We start from the raw sequence: 19231 nt of genomic DNA on the forward strand, positions 1-19231 counted from the left end.
CTGGGGACCACAATAGGCCGGCCATCCGTTTCTTAGCAGCCCTCACGGTGACCATGAAGTCAAAGTAAAATCTAGTATATGCAGTGACTTTATTTTGAAAACTGTGCTTTTAATCTGCACACGTATGGACGCCAGTACTAGCAAGGTCATAAGCAAGAGCTACAACTTGTGTCTGAAGTGTTGCCAACATGGCAATATTTTCACTATATTTCAAAACTTTTCAGACCCATTTAGCAACTATTTGTCCAAAACAGAGACCAGCAAAAATGACATCAGTGGTCCAAATTCAGCACTCCCCAAATCAACACTTGCTTTGCCTTTACCGTTTAGGCAGCGCGTCCCAAACCAGTGGGTTACAAATTGCAATTTTGTCGAAAAACACATCATAGTCCTAAGAAAGAAAAAATAAATTTCATCATAAGGGTAAATGCTCAAGGTGTATACAGCGCTTTATCTACAAAATATGTTGTCCAAAGCTCTTTAGCAAGCATCATATTCACTTACAGTATTTGAAAACATATCAAAGTGTACACCGAAGCACTCACGTAGCCACGTCAACCTACGGCCCCAGTTTAAAATAACATTCTTTAACCTCCAGGATCCCTCGCCATACACTGGCCAACGGCTTCTTGTTGTGCTCAAAAGTTTACATACCCTAGTTCTTTTTACAGCTAATTAAAAGTGAAAACAGCCGCTGATTAGTTTGGATTTGTTGAGTAGCGAGTGGTCTCTGGTCTCAGATCTCCCTGAGATGCTACCGTGTCACGTTGATCTGTTTACTCGCTCCTTTTCAGTCCCAGTACCGTCATCAAACGTCTTTGAAGTCAGCTAATCGGGAAACCGGCGTCATTTTGGTGTGAACAAAGAACTTCTCCCCCCTCGGGTGCTAGCTCTGTGCCACCTGAGCTGATGCTAATTTTGTGGTGTGCAAAAGTCTTTGCCATTGTTGATATGCGATTAGCATGTCTGATTTCAGGCTTTTGAATGAAACTGCCTTGACTGTTGACTGGTGGTGATAAATAGCCAATATTATTCCGGAAAAATACAAGCAGATGATTTTTGTCCACATTCAACAAATGATAACTCAGGAGTAAAATGTAGCAATGTGCTTGTTGGCTTTTTATCTGCTCTTTTCTTGCATTTCAACATTATTTCACAGATTAAATGGAGCTATTATTCGGGTGGTGGCAAAGCCGCTTATTTCCCGCCATGTGCCACAGTCTTCAACAAAGTGTAATTGACATGTAGCCAGCACACGGCATCTCATAACACACACAACTTAACAACTTTTGCATGGAACAAAAGTGAAAAGTTGTGAAGTGTGACAGTCTGCAGCCATGAAATCTGACCGCAATGTATATTCAAGCTAAGACTAACAACAATAAAAACCTGAATCAAAAACAAATTATCATTAAGATTAAATAAATACCACAAAAAATTATAGAAAATAAAAAATTACATTTTAATGTTTTTTATTTTTTATTTTAATTGATTTAAAACATTTTAGAAACATTTAGAATGTCATCAACAAAATTAAAGTAAATGTAAAATGTATGTGTACAGTAATAATTTTTTTTATATATAATTCATTTTTTTGCATTTCCCCTGTACAGGAGTAGCAAATAAATAAATGTCATTCTGTTGGTATTATTTCCATTATCATTACAAATAGTGCAATAGAAAATTATAATTATCCATTTTTAAGTATGTGTACTTGTGTATGTCGAGGATTACATCACAACATGAAATAGCCCTAAATAAAACATTTTATTTTATTTTATGATTACAGGGCTACAGATTGCCCCTAAATAGGGTTATTTTGCCCCTAAAAATATTTGTGATAGATAGATAGATAGATAGATAGATAGATAGATAGATAGATAGATAGATAGATAGATAGATAGATAGATAGATAGATAGATAGATAGATAGACAGACAGACAGACCAGTCCTGAATAAATGAATAGAATGTGATGTTCCTTTCAATTGAAAGTCACATCTGTGTTTGTTTGGTGTTGTTTTTTTTGTCACTGTGTTGACAAGATGTCCTTGAAGAACAAGAACAAGTAATTGTTGTAAAAGACAGGAGAAGGAGGACTGAAGATGAAAAAGCTGATCAAGGTTTACCATGAGTCAAAATAAACAAACACTGTGTCCTGGGAATAATTGTTTCACTTGGACAACATTGAAAGGACGTCCATGTCCATTTTTGACATGACAAATTTTTCATGGCTAATCAACCTATGTAATTTTTTTTTTAATGTGCAAACAAATATTAAATTTGATAGCATTTTGAGAAACAAAATTTCTTCCTTTAAAAAACAACTTTTTTTATTCATAAAAATTTGTGTTATCTTATTTTCTTTTTTTATTGATATTATAGTTTTGTGATTTTTGTAAATGCAAGCATATATATTTTTTCAAAACAGTTTTTTCCAATTAGACACAATTTTCAGAAACAAAAACAATACTATGCAAAAATATGAAAATTTGCAACAATTTTGGAATTTGCCTTTAATATACAATGGGGATGTTTGATATCAAACTACTTTTTTAAATGTTTAATATTTTTAAAAACATTTGACATGCCAACCGAGAAGTGCTGAATTGTTGAATATTTACTGTCGGCTACATTGAATAAAAAAAATAAATTAATTAATTAATTTTAAAAAGTAACATTCCCTCAACCTCTCACCTCCGGATAAACAATAAGCATTTCTTGAGCTCAATTGGTCATTTACACGGCTCCTCAACTCACCAAAAAATAATCATGTAATTATCAATTCCAGTGGTCTGAAACGATAAAACAGTTCTCAGAGGATGAACGCACCTTTGGTCTGCTCTGCCTGAAGATCACATATCCACAATCGCACGACGTACGTGCCATCTGTAGAAGAACACAGTCATATCATTCATAAAAGAGTCATCCTTATTAATTTATTGAAATTAATAAAAAATACTGGTTTGAAAAAAAATTCTGGTCCAGAAGTGAATGTGCATACTGGATAGGACTACGGTGTATTTTCTGCAAAACTATATTACCATCTAGTGGATATATCGTCAAAGTACAAATGTCACATTATCTGTTCTAGTCAGTGGATAAATAAATAATATTACTATAAATGGCACAAAGGTAAAAACAAAACAACGCAATAAGGTACAGTACAATATAGTAAGAGGGTTCATGGCAACTTAAATGTTGGGGGACAAACGGCCACACAAACCACATGGATGACAAAAATGCCATATAGGAACAAAATATGTGCATATGTATCCTTTTTTTTTTTTTTAAACCAATGTACAGTATATAATCTAAATATATTTAATGCAGGTGGGGATCCAGGATATCTTTCTTCCCCCAGGGCTAAAGTGGAGTTTCACCGATTATTTACAGATTTTTTAAATATATAATACCAAATACAATTTTGGAGAGGCCACACAAGTTTCTGACAGGGCTATAGCCCCCACCTATCCCCGGTGTAGCACCATTCCTGGTTTCATGATCTACTGTATGTGTGCATGTCCAATCCAGCCTTCAAAAACAAAGGGTTTTTAAAAACAAAGGGTTTGTGAGAGACAGTGAAGGAAGAACCATGTTAATAATCCCTACCTTTTTCTTTTATAAACTTTTTTTTTTTAAACAGTAGCAAAGAATAGTGGCAAATAAGTTGAGCTAAGACCCCCCCCAAAAAAGTACAGTACTGTATGTCTAAAATGGAAAGAGGAAAGCAGGCATAAACAGCTGGTTTTCCTGAACAAATGTAGGAATGAGAATGAAAGAAGGGTAGTATTAAGTACGTCTAAGAAGGGCTTGAAGAATAACATGCAAATCTGAGGGAACGGAGGGAGGTTAGGAATTAAAATTTGCCAGTTACCCCCCCCCCACCAGCTTTGGCTAATGAGGTAGCTGTGTACCTTACAAATGTAATATTTACAGGACTAAAATGTACGCATTATGAATTTAGCACAGGTTAATTTTTAAGTTCTTATACTAGGCCTCGTGTTAGCATTTAGGCTAACAAGAGCTTAGGCAACCCAATTTAACATGTGTCGTTTGACTCGTTCAGAAGAGCACAAACAAACACAGATGTGAATTGACAATTCCGAACATCCAGTCATTTCTGGTAGGCAGATTTTTATAATAGTCAAACGACATCTCGTTGCATTTTGAAATCAAAGTAATGCTCACAATTCAAATTACAAGGGTTTTCAAAGAGTTGAGAGTGTCACTTTTGATTGTGATGTAAGCTCGGAAATGTCAATAGTAAAAAACAAAAAACTATACACGAGTAAATATGTCACAGCCGTTGAGACTTTTTATTCTAGTTTTCCATCCTCAGTGCTTCCTGGTGATAGCCTACAGGGGGCGATATTGCTGCAATAAAGACTCCCAACAGCAAGACGTGCTGCTGTCAAATCAACTTAAATGGAAGACACTTTCAGTAACCAAACATGTAGAACAAAGCCACAGAATTCAATTGAGTAACGCAATAATCATATTTCAGCACATCCCCGCCCCACAACACATGACACTTAAACATTTACATCTGATTTAGGTCTTCCATCTTTGTCAAAATTGGCCAATGGTAAACCATGGGAACAATTTGGGGAAATGCTGAATGCATTGATTGCAGTCTGCACACAAACTTGTTTATAACTCATGAATCCCAAGCCTAAAACTTGGACGCTGGTAATGCTTGTAACCTCTTTGTTGTATCCCAAAATGTCATTTTGGAGCGTCAGAACACTTTTTGGGTGGTGATATGTATCCAGACACCAAAATAGAACAATTTTAGCTGGAAGTTGAAAGAAAATGTCTCTTTTTTTTTTTTTTAAGTCTCAACAAAAATGTTGATTATTTAGTGGTTTTATTATTCTCGTTAGAAAGTAAAAGCCACTCGAATGCTTAAGAGATGGAAAGATGACCATTTTGGCTCACAGTCAAAATCAAAATCAAAATCAAATGCCTCACTTTGAGGATGGCAGTAGATGTTTGAAAACACTGATGAGTTAATAGAAAGAGTGGTGGCTGTTTAACTAGCAGCAAAACAGCCAAATAAAAAAATACATAAAAAAAAAAAAAAAGCAGTGCTTCCATCCAGGTTAACAGTACAATCTTTCGACAAAAAAAAAAAAAGGAGAAAAAAATTCACATTAAAATGTGCTTCAACAGTTCACCACCAGCTCCCCTCCCACCATGGAGATTTCCTCGGATCGTCTCTGGGCCACTGTCTCTCAGTAGAACCTCTTATTTCGCTCCTGACGCTTCTGGAAGACCACGGCGCCCACCACGCCACACACCACGATGCCCAACAGCGCACACAGCAAGAGCAGGAACATCTTCCAGCCCGTCAGCGGCGTGCCGCGGAAGTTGCCCGTCGGGTCGTCGATGTTATCTGTGGGGGAAAAGGCGATTTGCTTTTTAAAATTTTTTTTTTTTATGTCATTGTGCTAGGGTTGGGCAATTCATTAATTGTATTGCTTTTTTTTTAATGTGTTATTTTTAGCAGGTTTTGAAGAAAGTGCGTCTCTCTTGATAAGCACTGCCTACACTAACAATCGGTCTCCACATGTTCAACCAATTTGGGTCGGTACTAACAAGTATCAATTCTTGCAAAATTATTTATTTATTTTAAAGATTTTATTGTAAGGCCTTATCGGCCAGCCTGGCATCGCACTGACGTCCCAACGACCAACCTTTGGGAGACTTGAGCAGGTTGACGCTTGGCTCAATCTTGGTCCAGTCCAGATTCTCTTCCTCAGGCGTGTGCTCCACCATCAGCTGGTACAGTTTCATTGAGATGATGTCATGGTTGTCTGCCACAAGGAGGATAGACGTTAAAATGCACCGCCCACTTTATTAGGTAGACTGCCAAAATCTACAACCACGTCCAGAATGCAGGTTAATTCCGATCTTTTTGTGTGCCCACTATCTAATCTTTTTATGCAATGTAAACGGTACAATTCCGATTTTTTTTATTTTTCTTTTTTTGTGTGTGTGAATTGTTTGGGACAATTGTATTTATCACATTACTACCCCTGACCACCACCACCCCCGGTGGATGTCCTGAGGGCCGCCACCCCATTGGCCATCTGCACGCCCCTGATTATTATTATTCATATTATCATCCCCAGATTGGCTGGCAAACGGTTCAGGGTGTACCCCGCCTACTGCCAGAAGCCAGCTGGGATAAGCTCCAGCACCCCCACGACCTTTGTGAGGAAACATTCCAACTTTTGTGACATTTGTTTTTATTGTGATGCTACTATTATTTTGTTCTGTGACTTTATTCTTATAAATTAAAACAAAAAAAGTAATATTTTAACTGTTGTCCTCATAATGAACTTTTCCATTGTAATATTTCAATTACTCTACTTCCAGACACATTCCAACTTTTTCTCATGATGTTACTATTAACCACTGTAACTTTTTTTCTCCATTACATTTTTAATCTAATGTAATCTTGTCTGACTTTATTCTGGAAACATTCTAACAGAACTCCCAGAACTAGGCACATTTTTTTTAAATAATGTTACTATTCTTCCATTCTCGTGACGCTACGACAAAATATGATGTCCGTAAAAGTGACAAACCAGAAAGATCTCCAGTGGCTGCTGAGGCGCCAAAGAAATATCCCGTGGGAAGACGAACGCCTCCGATGTCGATGCATTCCTTCCACTCGTTCTTGTCATCCACGTCCATCATCACCTGCAAGGCGGCGACACCGCGTCAAAGGCCGAGACCGCAGTGTTGCACCAGTCCAGTATAAAGTCGTCATACAATACATACGGTAAGCCTCCCTTTGGAGTAGCGGATGGCGAGGTAGGTGTCAACCTCTCGGTTGCGGATCTCGGCCGAGCAACCTCCCAACTCCGACGAGCGTCCGTCTCTGCCATGGTCGTAGCTCACTGAGCCGTTGTTCACCATGGCAGAAATGTACGGGAAGGAACGCTGAGGACACCAATGAGAACATGGAAACTGTGATGTATGTGAATTCGAAATGCATGTAAAAAGTGAGCAAAAATCCTCAGATGATGTTGCAACATAAAAAAAGTAGTAATGGTTAAAGCAACATGGTAAAACTCAGAGACCATGCAAATATCACAATTTATTTTGCTGTATGGGTCAAATATGACACCAAGCAGCCAAAATCTCTTAAGTCGAGTTCTGCTGGCTGAGTTTTGTGTACTCTTCATAGATCTCCAAAAATTCTATATGGCTAAGCAAAATCGGCCAGACCAGGTCATTTCTTTAAGGACCCCCTAGAAACAACCAAAATGACCCCAAATTGACCACCAAAACCAAAATGATAGACTTCCTGTGTCTTTTGGGTTCCTCAGACTTTCTGTGTGTAATTTAAAGTTGCTATCTCACGTACTCAAACAGCCATTTGGACCTAAAACAAAGAACCCACCCAGAGCCACAAAAACATCTAAAATGAAGATAACACTGGGTGCCATCACCCATAAAGAAGTATTTGCAGCCTTCTCAAATTATTGTTTTTGGATTGTGAGAGGAACCCAGACAACACAAAGATAAACTACACAGGTCCATGGAGAACATGCAAACTTCACAGAGGAAGGCCAGAGTCCGGATTCAAACCCACAACCACTAATGATACAGATGATATATATTTGCTAAATTATAGCAAAATAGAACATTTATTTTACCTGTTTAATCAGTGCACAGTGTTTGCACAATAAGACTATAAGATGGACAGACAAGTGGATTGGCCGACCAAAGCCACTATGTTACTGCGATACTTCAGGACGTCTGCCATATTGGATATGGCAAATCTGCCTGTTAACTACTGCAAGTACAGTAAATGTACTGAATCAAAAATAGTGTATTTTAACAAAGTGTACAAGGTTTATGCCTCCCACTCACACAATGGATCTTCACAGATTGCATCACCTTTTGCACATCCAATATGGCAGCTACACGTCACAATGTTACGCAACAGTGGTTAGAATGCATGTTTTGAACAAACAAAACATGTTTTAATTTAGGTTTAGGAGATTATCATGATCTTCAAATTTAGAACGACTGCAGATTTTCTAAATGAATGAACTAAGAAATTATATTAGTTTATTTTATAAAGCCACAAAGCACTGCAACAGAGAGATAATAAAGAGTCACAGGCTGCTCTGAAGACAAGCATTGCCGATCTCTGTTGCTTGCTATGACAAACTGTTTCAGAAATAACCCTAAAATCGCCGCTTCAAACCTAAATGGCTGACAAGAACGTAAAATGAGTGGAAAACATGGAGTGGCGCTTTAACTTAAAAATGAAACTGGCGACAGCATGCTGACGAGAAGGTCAGCACTCACGTCGGCCGATTCATCGTTTGAGTAGGTATCGATAAAAACCGCCAGGCCGTGGAAGATGGCGTGGTCGGAGAAGACAGGCCCTGAAGACAAAGGAGGCGGTCAATGGCAGGGGGCCATGTGGTGTACACTTACGTCCATGCCTTGCAGGTCGTTGCGGAAGGTGTCCAGAAAAATGGACAGGCCCAGAAACTGATCCTTGTTCCCAAACACCGAGCCTAAGATGGAGGCAGAGAGCGTGTGACACAGCAGTAAGATCGCGTGGCTACTTCAAGTCAATGAGGACGAAGACCTTTTCTTGACCAGCATAATTAAATAAGAAATACATGGTTGTATTGTTTATGACCACGTGTCCCAATGTATGTGTATGTTGGCTCTGCTTTCTTTACTAAAGTTGTCATCTTGCTATTAGCCTACCAACTGTTGGCATCATTTCAATTCTCATTATAAATGTTACAGTGCAAGACGAACAATCTATATCAATCTGACATTAGGGCTCAACACACCTGGCCTACGGACATTAGCATGTCAGGCTGGTAAAAAAAATGACGGCGGCCATTCAGGACAAGCTGTAAAATCCTTGCCTCAGGTTATTGGTAGACAACTGTTGGCATGTTAGCCTTTGATCAATTCTCTCACCTGAAAATGAGGCCTTAAAACTTACCTCAGAGTTCCACATATAGCAGCTTCAAAAAGTACGAGACCAGCAGCCATGCTTACCTGTGTGCAGTCTGTCTTTTGTGTACCACAAAGCGATGCCGTCACCGTGGAGATTCTTTTTTCCCTGCCCATGGATTTTAAAGTGGATGTGCATCTCCCAGTCTTTCAGGTAACATGGCTGCATAACAAGAAATCACAAAAATCTGTGAACGCCCACTGGAGCTAACTTCACTTTATTCTTTGTTTCATTACACAGTTATAAAAGAATATAATGGTTGTCAAAAGGTGACTAGGGCCCCACCGATTAATTTGCTGCTGTCTTTTCACTATAATGTGCTACAGACGGGTAACATTACAGGAGTGAGCTGAGGGGAGAGTTCTGGCAGTAAATTTTATAATGACATTGTTAAATTTACAATGACTCAGCACCCGTCTTGTTTTGGCAACATCCAGCGCAATAAAAAAAAAAAGGCGCTCACGACTGTATTCCAGATGGATCCCTGCCTGCTTCTTTCATCTGGAGTGAGTCGCACGTACGAGCTGGTCACCAAAGTGCTCCCCGAGAAATCCCACTGGCTGGACGGGCTGCTGCCCACGCCTAATATACAAAACACAACGATGAGTACAACACAACACATTCCCATGAGCCCCAAATCAGTGGAAATAGCACACAGAGTGAGATTCAGTATGATGATTTGAAACAGTGACTTGAAATCTTAATGCTGCCACGAACCCCTAGCTCTAGTGTGAAACCATATTGGGTTATCTTGGAATCACACTTGTTTGAAACCATAAATATTGTCTGAAATGTCTGATTGTAAAATGCTTACTTAAAAAACTAATCCTAATGCCACACTTGTTTGAAACCCTAACCCAAATTTGAAACCCCAATTTAAAGTATTAACCTATTATTGAAAGCCTACTTTGAATCTCTATACCTTGTTTAAAACCCTGGCCTAGGCTTATCACACCAATTTTAACCCTCTAACCCTAACCCTGATATTTTTACACAGCAATGTTGATTTTCATTTAATTAATTGTTCAGCCCTTCTTAAAGCCCTAGCTTAAAACTTAACTTTATTTTGACACAGTGCTTGCTAAGGGGTGAATTGATTCAACTTCTACATTGAATTTATATTCATATGATCCAGCTGCATCGATCAGTGCTCCTTAACTCCTAGGCGTTATTATAGTTTGATTAAATTCTTGTAATTTTTGCCAAAATCTGGCATTTCCTTTGAAGTGTGATAACTTAGTCATTTATGAATATTTTTTTCACTTTCAATCGCTCAAAATGTTCACTGGCATCAGACCTATCTATTCATATATAGGTTAAAAAAAAAAAAAGTTTTTTTTAATGCCCTCTATGGACAATAATAGCAGTATTATGCCAACAGCAAAATTAACTATGCTGTATAAAGGAAAAAATAAAGGTCTAATTTGAATATTTCATATGACATATTTAGAGGCTTGAATAAGTCCATAAGTCATAACAATATAATTTTTTTATGCATGCCCAGTTTTTCACAATGGCATTTTTCTGAATAGCACAAAACTCTTGTAATTTTGCTAAAATCTGGCATTTCCTTTGAAGTGAGATAACTATCAAATATCAGTGGCATCAGACCTATATATACATATATAGTTTTTATTTTATTTTATTTTTTTAATGCCCCCTATGGACAATAATAGCAGTATTATGCTAATAGCAAGACTAACTATGCTGTATATATATATATATAAAATAAAAGACTAATTTGAATATTTCATATGACATAGTTAGAGGCTCAAACAAGGTCATAAGTCATAACAATAGAATTTTTTTATGCATGCCCAGTTTTTCACAATGGCATTTTTCTGAATAGCACAAAACTCTTGTAATTTGGCCAAAATCAGGCATTTCCTTTGAAGTGAGATAACTTAGTCATTCATGAATATTTTTTTCACTTTCAACCGCTCAAAATGTTCACTGGCATCAGACCTATCTATTCATATATAGTTAAAAAAAAAGAAGTTTTTTTTAATGCCCTCTATGGACAATAATAGCAGTATTATGCTAACAGCAAAATTAACTATGGTGTATATATATATAAAATAAAAGAATAATTGATATATTTCATATGACATAGTTAGAGGCTCAAACAAGTCCATAAGTCATAACAATATAATTTTTTTTATGCATGCATTTTGTATTCATTTATTAGCCTTTGGCGCCACCTAGTGGATTTTTGTGTTAACACTCTAAACACACAAATTCCTCTATTTTCATGTTTATGACTCGTCAAAGAAGCGATTGCATCAGTAATCACGGAAAATGCATTATAACACATCAGGTTTACAGCATATCAAAAACTGTGATTTATAATGGGAGTCAATGAGCCAAAATCGGGCATTATTACAACAACTTCTGTGAATCTCTCCCTCCTGTTTGGTAATAATTATAAATTACAGCATGGCGCCAATTTGAACTTCTACATTTTTAAACAATCCTGGTAAAATGTCAGGTCCCTAGTGTATATTTTTTAAATGCTTTTGCTTTGATGAAAAACAGGAAAACAGAAAAACAGATAAAAGCCAGAAAATGGACAAATAACGCCCAGGGGTTAATTTTGCTCCTTAAAAAGAAATTCAAAATCAATTGCAACAATACTAGGAATTGACACATTAAGCATGGCAGACTTTATATAGAGGTGTGTATGTATTACATTTCCAAGATACACACTTTACTTCACTTTTATATAAAAAAACAACAACATTATTTTCAGTAGCACACAGCAGTCATACATCTTTATCTTCCTCCTAAACTCTCCCTTTATCACCTTTCTTCCTTGTATCCCATCTAAATTTCCTGTTACGAGAGAGCGTGGACACACACTTGTGCAACCATATTAGCATAGTCGATTGTTTTTTTTTACTTCCGCTCTCTAAAGGCTTTCTATTCTTTTCAATTGGGTTGTACAGGTTATAGGGCAAGTTAATGGTGGAAAATGTGAAGACATCTGGATCTTATCTTGTCTTTTTTTCTTCTTCTTTTTTTTTTTTTAATATAACAACATCGAGTGTGTAGATCTTTTCTTAGAGCCACAGTACGAGTTTATTCTGCAAGCCTAATGCCTGCCTGACAAAATTACCTTAACGTATTTAATGGATCGATTAAACTCATTGACAAAACTTAACATCGCCATCATTAAACCATTACAAATCGGGTGGAAATAAACCAACATAGCAATTTAAGCGAAGGATCTAAAGTTGACGTCTTCATACCTTGGTAAGGTTTCATTAACGAGTGTTCGCGTTTAAGGTGCTCCGCGTTGCCATCTGTAATGTCGCCGAACACCACCCTTAGCACGGCCGCGAGAAGGACACAAACACAACCAGCAAACGTTCTAAAACTCGCCATGTTGCAACAAAATGCCTGTTGCCAAAAGTAAAACAAAAAATACTCCTCAAAATACGCGACTCTCAAACTCCATGAAGAAGCCGGTGCGTCTGTTATCCTCTTCCGGAATGAAATCACCAACACAAAAATAGTCCTCTCGTACTTCCTCACTAATGGGTGAAGAATTTCTATTTTTAATATATACTCACATATTCTAAATATTTATCTTGATATATAAATTTCAATATCCAAAAATGTACATCCGAAATTTTAAAAGAGTTTTATTAGGGGAACATTGTCCACCATAGAGTGTTTCTGTAAGGAAGTCGTTTTTCAGAGCACAAGGTACAAGGGCCAATCAGAGACAAGCACATCGCAATATAAGCCAATCAGCGATAACCCGTGGTTCAAGTTCACGCCACTAGATGGTAATAGATGGCAGAAAGAAATATTTGGATTGAAGAGTTGACAGCTCGGAAACCAGGGTTCTCAATTATTATAACTAAATTGTAATACATGTTGAGAGTAGTAATAATGAGTTTTGGAACCCTAACCCTTGCCATAATTTGAGTACTACCTAAATTACACAGGCTTTCATTCATTAATTCATTCATTCTTACCTCGGCTAAAAGCCCCAATTTAAAACTCTAGTCCTGCTTGAAACTCTGTCCCAGGCTTATTTAAACACTAACTTAAACAAAAACCTAGCCCTTGTTTTAAACCCTAATTCTGCATTGAAAACCTGTTTGATTTTAACCCTCACACACCTGACTTTAAACCCAAACTCCTGTTTAAAGCCCTCACCCTGTCTTGAAAAGATAATGATAACTGTAACCTTGTCTTGAAACCCTACTTTAAAAACTTAACCCTAGTTTGAATGCCTACTTTTAAATCCTAATCGTTCATCCAATAAATAAATAAAATATATATATTATCCTGGTTAAAATAAAAATTTTGAGTGATTGAATACTGGCTCGATGGGGGAGGGGGGGATTGGGGGTAATTTGGGTCCAAACCCCTGTGCTTGGCTCCACTACCAAGTAGATACTAAACATCACCTTAGCAAGGCTTGTGGTTCATTGCATCATTGCCATGAGTGTAACACACGCTGTCCTGCTATACCGTGATGATGTAGAGTGGCATTGGATCAAGACAATTCATAAATACCATGAATTAATAATTACAGTGAAGTAAATTTAGGGGGGGGTGTCACAGTGTGTTTAAAACTGCGCCCCTCTGACAAAAAACCCTGGCGACAACCCCTGCCCCTCCAACCCAGTAAAATTGGTCTAGAACCACCACGATTGAATTCCCACCCAAACCCTAAAAATAAGATTAAAAAAAGACCCGCAACATTCCTTCATACGTGTTGAGCCCAAAAAGTCACAAAGTTCTCCAAGGACCGGTCTCAGTCTTGTCCAGAGACACATAATAAATGTCAGTGCGACTCCAACCTGTGACTCACTGCTTTTCTGTGAGCTACCACAACAATGTGCAAAGTTGTGTGTCTACACTTTTTATTGCTTTCCACTGGAAGATCTGCAGAGTTAAGCTAGCAGTTTAACCGTGCCGGGATTTCACAAAGGTTAGCCACCACCGTTGAGCCGTGTGTGTGTGTACGCACGCGTGTGACCGCAAGTTTAGCATTGATCCAAAAGCTGCAAAAACAGAGATCTTGTTGTCTAGTGGTTAACCACTGGGAAAAAAAGCAAAGTATATTTTTAACAATTGAAAAGCAGATAAAAGGCTCCCTTGAAATCAAGTAAATAAAGTAAGATTTATTTTGTTTGAAATCCTACTATAAAATCCAAATATTGACTCAAAACCCTACTTTCAAACCCAAACAATGTCTTGAACAATTTGAATATTCTAACCCTTGTTTAAAACTTAAACCATGATTTAAAATCCCACTTTGAAACTCTAACTCTAGTTTGAAACCATAACTTTGTCTTAAAACCCTAATTCAAAAACACTAATAGGAAACCAGTCTCACTTGTTTGAAATGCTAACACATGAACCATGGCTTGAAACAGTATCCTGAAACAATAACCCTAATTTGACACCCCTGCCCCTCTTTTGTTTACAACCCTGACCCATCTTGAAACCCTACTTTAAAACCAAAACCGTTGTTATTGAAACCTTTAATAGGGCTTGAAATTTGAAACCTTAACCGTGCTTGCTTATATTGTTGTAGTGTGGCCTTGTTGCTCATTTATGCTTCACTGTTAACCCGAATAATTTAGCAGAACTAAAAAAAAGTAAGGTAATCGGTTGCCCCACTTTTTTTGAGTTGATCAACTCAAAAGTTAAAGTTTTGCAGAACTTGAATGGTTTGATTACACCAAATTGTTATTTTTTTGATACATAGTATTAGTTACTTAGAAGCTTTCTGTTACAGCAACACAATTATTCTCAGTTACTAACTTAAAAAAGTCCAAATCATAAGTACACTGTGTGTCCTCACGAGAATCCCGGGAATGCTGGAGCCTATCCCAGCTGTTTTCGGGAAGTAGGTGGGGTACACCCTGAACTGGTTGCCAGCCAATCGCAGGGCACACACAGACAATCTAAAGACAATTCAGTGTTCAATTAACATACCATGCATATTTTTCATAATGTGGGAGGAAACTGGAGTACCAAAAGAAAACCCCACGCAGGAACGTCGAGAACATGCAACCTCCAGCCAGGAAGGCCGTATTCAATCTCACAACCTCTGGACTAGGAGGCAGACATGTTAACCAGTTGGCCACCATGCCACCTGCTATTAGCATATGTTTAGAATCTAACATAAATTATCATTAATTTATTTAAACCAGATAGGAAACTGAGAACAATTTATCATTTACAATGTCAACTAAAAGGCTAAAATAAAATTACAAATTAATAAGTAAAATAAATTATTAAACATATACACAAAACATAAAATATTACATTACACACATTTTTTATTTTTAGTATGTTTTATATTTTAGTTGTAAATGTTCCCTTATTTGAAACAATAGAAACAAGGTTTTAATCACAAAATAACTCTTTTACTAAGTTACAGCTAATTTATGTTTTTAAGTTACCCAAAAACTAGTATAGTTCAATTAATCAAAACTTTTTAGTACAATTACTCATAAAAGCATACAAAGTTACATCAACTTAAAAAAGTTAAGTTAGTAGTAGTTTTCATAACACATCTATTTGATTATTTTGAACATTCGGGTGTTGAATGTACAAACAAATTTGGTAGTTGTCATGTATGTTACAGTTGTCTTATTAAAATATCACTTTTGTTCACACTCAACTGTTACTTCGATTTTTGCCCCTTCCTTCATTGTAAAATCACAAAAAGTGTCATAACATCACGGTTCTCAATACAAAGACAGATAAATGTAACTTGAAATGACCATAAACACTTTGTAGATGCTTGTTTGTTATTTGGGTTCAATGACCCCTCCCCTGGAGCGCAGGGGGGCCATGTTGGCATGTCCAACGGCACCATCTGGCTTCATCCGACATACGTCAGAAGTGTCCCATCAGACGGCACTCGACCAGATGCACAAACCAGAGGAGCCGTTTGGCTCGTTTGGTTTGGTCGTCGGTCTTCGGCTTGTGTCTGGCGGGGTCGTGAATTTAATCACACTCGGGGCTGCAAAGCAACATTGAGCATGGAAATGGTAGATGAAATGTCCCTGATCTCTGGTAACACTTTTAGGATGCAAAAGATAAGCGCTGTTGGTCTGGGTCAGATGATTACTTTTCATATGTGAAAAGCACCGTGTGTCAGCATTGTTGCCTCACAATTCACTTCTGGGCTTTACTCTAAATGCGCTTATCACTTAGTTTTAAGAACAGCACAGGGAAGCTCACATTTGGGCCCGGGTGCTAAGCGACCGAACAGGGAGCCTGCCACATTTTCCCGCTTGTTTAGACGCAAAATTGGCCACAGCTGGGCAATATGTCGCTGTCACTGCTACAACAGAAAGCCCTGGCATTACTTATAAGGAGAAGGAGGAAACGAGATGCGGTCCATTCGATCCTTATGGTACAGCAGCATCCTTATGGTTCAGATCATCCAAGAGCTAAACCTCCATGAAGACCGCTTCGATGTGTACTTCAGGCTGAACAGTTTGACAGCTTTATATGCTCTTATTTGGTTTTAACCCCTGGGCGTTATTATAGTTTGATTAAATTCTTGTAATTTTTGCCAAAATCCGGCATTTCCTTTGAAGTGAGATAACTTAGTCATTTATGAATATTTTTTTCACTTTCAACCACTCAAAATGTTCAGTGGCATCAGACCTATCTATGGACAAGTATGCTAATAGCAAGACTAACTATGGTGTATATATATATATATAAAATAAAAGAATAATTTATATATTTCATATGACATAGTTAGAGGCTCAAACAAGTCCATAAGTCATAACAATATAATTTTTTTATGCATGCATTTTGTATTCATTTATTAGCCTTTGGCGCCACCTAGTGGAATTTTGTGTTAACACTCTAAACACACAAATTCCTCTATTTTCATGTTTATGACTCGTCAAAGAAGCGATTGCATCAGTAATCACGAAAAATGCATTATAACACATCAGGTTTACAGCATATCAAAAACTGTGATTTATAATGGGAGTCAATGAGCCAAAATCGGGCATTATTACAACAACTTCGTGTGAATCTCTCCCTCCTGTTTGGTAATAATTATAAATTACAGCATGGCGCCATTTTGAACTTCTACATTTTTAAACAATCCTGGTAAAATGTCAGGTCCCTAGTGTATTTTTTTCAAATGCTTTTTCTTTTGATGAAAAACAGAAAAAAGCCAGAAAATGGACAAATAACGCCCAGGGGTTAAGATAGCAATTATATTGTTAAAAACGCGAATTATACCTATTTCATGTTCAACAAACTTGGTAAATCAAAAGTTGAGAGTCAAAATATGACATCAGACAAGCAGTCAGTACTGACAAAAGTGTTGCGTTTATATTTTTGTTGAGTACGGTATATGTTTATTTGTAAACTAAATCATCTGTGGTTGCAAAAACACGTGTTTGCTTTAAGGACTGAGTTGTCTTTGATCTTAAAACTGTATGTTATTTTAGATCTTTGCAAACACATGTTAGATTGTAGAACTCGTGACTGGAGTTATTGTAGACATGTAAATATTTATTGAAATTAATAAAGCTGCGTGTTAATCAACATGTAATTGGCACAGCAGCTCCTTTCCCCTGAATTTTCCCTCAGGGTATCATTCAAGGATGATCTTATTTCATTTTATCTTACTCTAAACAGCCATGCATCTACCCACACTAATGTCAGATCAATGGCAGAGACATGGAAAGTCTCCCAGGGCCTAATCAATGAGCTGACCTATCAATGGTGAGGATTGATCAGCGAGTGATGTGTGCGTGGTGGAAACATTTGTGGGCTGAAACATTTGTGTCTGACACACCGGGCAGACACACACAATTACGATGTTTTTATCTCACCTTTTAATGGCGCGCAACCTCATTTTGTTTCTGCAGACTTGCCGGGTAACTGTGACTTGATAATTGCAGAGCTCGTTAAGTCGGCAAATTGTGTTAACAGCACACATGCTACACCATAGCGGACGTGACAGTGGTACATAGTTAAATGGCACCCAGAGCTATTGCCAGTTGATGCTAGGGTCTGTTGGGGCCCCAAGCAGAAATGAACTGGGACTCCACCTCTAACCGGTGTCATCAGTGTCAATAAAAATCTTCAAACTAGAATCTTTTAACCTTTGGAAATTATTCTGTACGAAAAAAGGAATATCTTCACAGTAACAATGAATAGCTCCTCTTCATTATTTGCACAATATACAGGTTAATAAAGGAAATGCACTTTCAAAATGTGATCGCCACCATACAGTATGTAGTAAGCCACTATATGATGCCGGGTTTGGGGGGCCCCAAGCAGCTGCCTGGCTTACCGTGTGACAAGAATCGTCTCTCTCTATCACGATAGTGTTGTCACGATGGTGAGGCTCTGCACATACCAGCATCCTTTGCAGCGCTCTTTGTAAATAGTTGTTGCTCTTTATTTGCCTTTTTGTGAGTGTGCACGGATCTTTCGACATGTCAAGGACATGTTTTACAGGGAATGAGAGGAGCCGCTTTGATTGAAGTGGGCTGTGTGTAGGCTGCGTGCCAGAACCCGGTCTAGCTCGCCTCTATTAGACTACACCTTGTAATAGACTTGCACTAGGCACAGAAATAGAGCCCCTAACCCTAACATACACTGATTAGGGTTTTTGGAAGACTACACTGTAAAAAATATAACCCCGCTTAAACAAAAAAATAATAATGTCCAGATATCACATCTAAAATATTTGACTTCACAAAAGCTAAATTGAGTGACTGATTATTTCATATTGATGTAAACAATAATTCTTCACTCGATCCAAATTATTTTCTTAACATTTTAGCTACTGAAACAAACTAATTTATTGACTTTTAACTGAATTAACATATTCACTTTGACACCATATAGTTATTTTATGTATAACCAAATAATATTTCTTGCATTTTAAAAAGTTAAAGGTTGAAGTACCACTGATTGTCACACCCCTATAAGTGTGGTGAAATTTGTTCTCCGCATTTGACTCGTCCACTGAGGGAGTGGTGAACAGCAGCAAGGGCTTGCGCTCGGGGATCATTTCACTTCTTTAAGTGTGGAAATATTCAATAAAAATTTGAAACAAAATAGCTCCTTTGCTGCAAGAAATCGTAGTAGATAAAGAGGGGGGAAAGAGAAAAAAAAAGCCCCCGCATGGGGCACAAACCCAGGACCTTGCTAACCACTACACCAGGGGTGCTCAAGTTCGGTCCTGGAGAGCCCCTATCCAGCCT

General features: G+C 37.7%; 1 protein-coding gene across 2 annotated transcripts; it reads right to left on the reverse strand.

Annotated features, from left to right (window-relative positions):
- Nucleotides 1-4290: 4290 nt before the first annotated feature.
- Nucleotides 4291-12502, reverse strand: lman2 (lectin, mannose-binding 2). Of its 2 annotated transcripts, none has more exons than XM_077578703.1 (8): nt 12254-12502; nt 9469-9587; nt 9050-9167; nt 8333-8412; nt 6791-6952; nt 6595-6709; nt 5698-5817; nt 4291-5396 (listed from the first exon to the last, which is right to left on the reverse strand). In XM_077578703.1, exons 1-8 carry the CDS (start codon nt 12387-12389, stop codon nt 5236-5238), a joined length of 1011 nt encoding a protein of 336 aa, XP_077434829.1. In that variant the 5' UTR covers nt 12390-12502; the 3' UTR covers nt 4291-5235. The 2 variants fall into 2 exon arrangements, with proteins under 2 accessions (XP_077434829.1, XP_077434828.1); XM_077578702.1 differs by lacking the exon at nt 8333-8412 and adding an exon at nt 8465-8547.
- Nucleotides 12503-19231: the final 6729 nt, after the last annotated feature.

Source organism: Vanacampus margaritifer, chromosome 10 (assembly GCF_051991255.1).
Source record: "Vanacampus margaritifer isolate UIUO_Vmar chromosome 10, RoL_Vmar_1.0, whole genome shotgun sequence".
Taxonomy (NCBI): Eukaryota; Metazoa; Chordata; class Actinopteri; order Syngnathiformes; family Syngnathidae; genus Vanacampus; species Vanacampus margaritifer.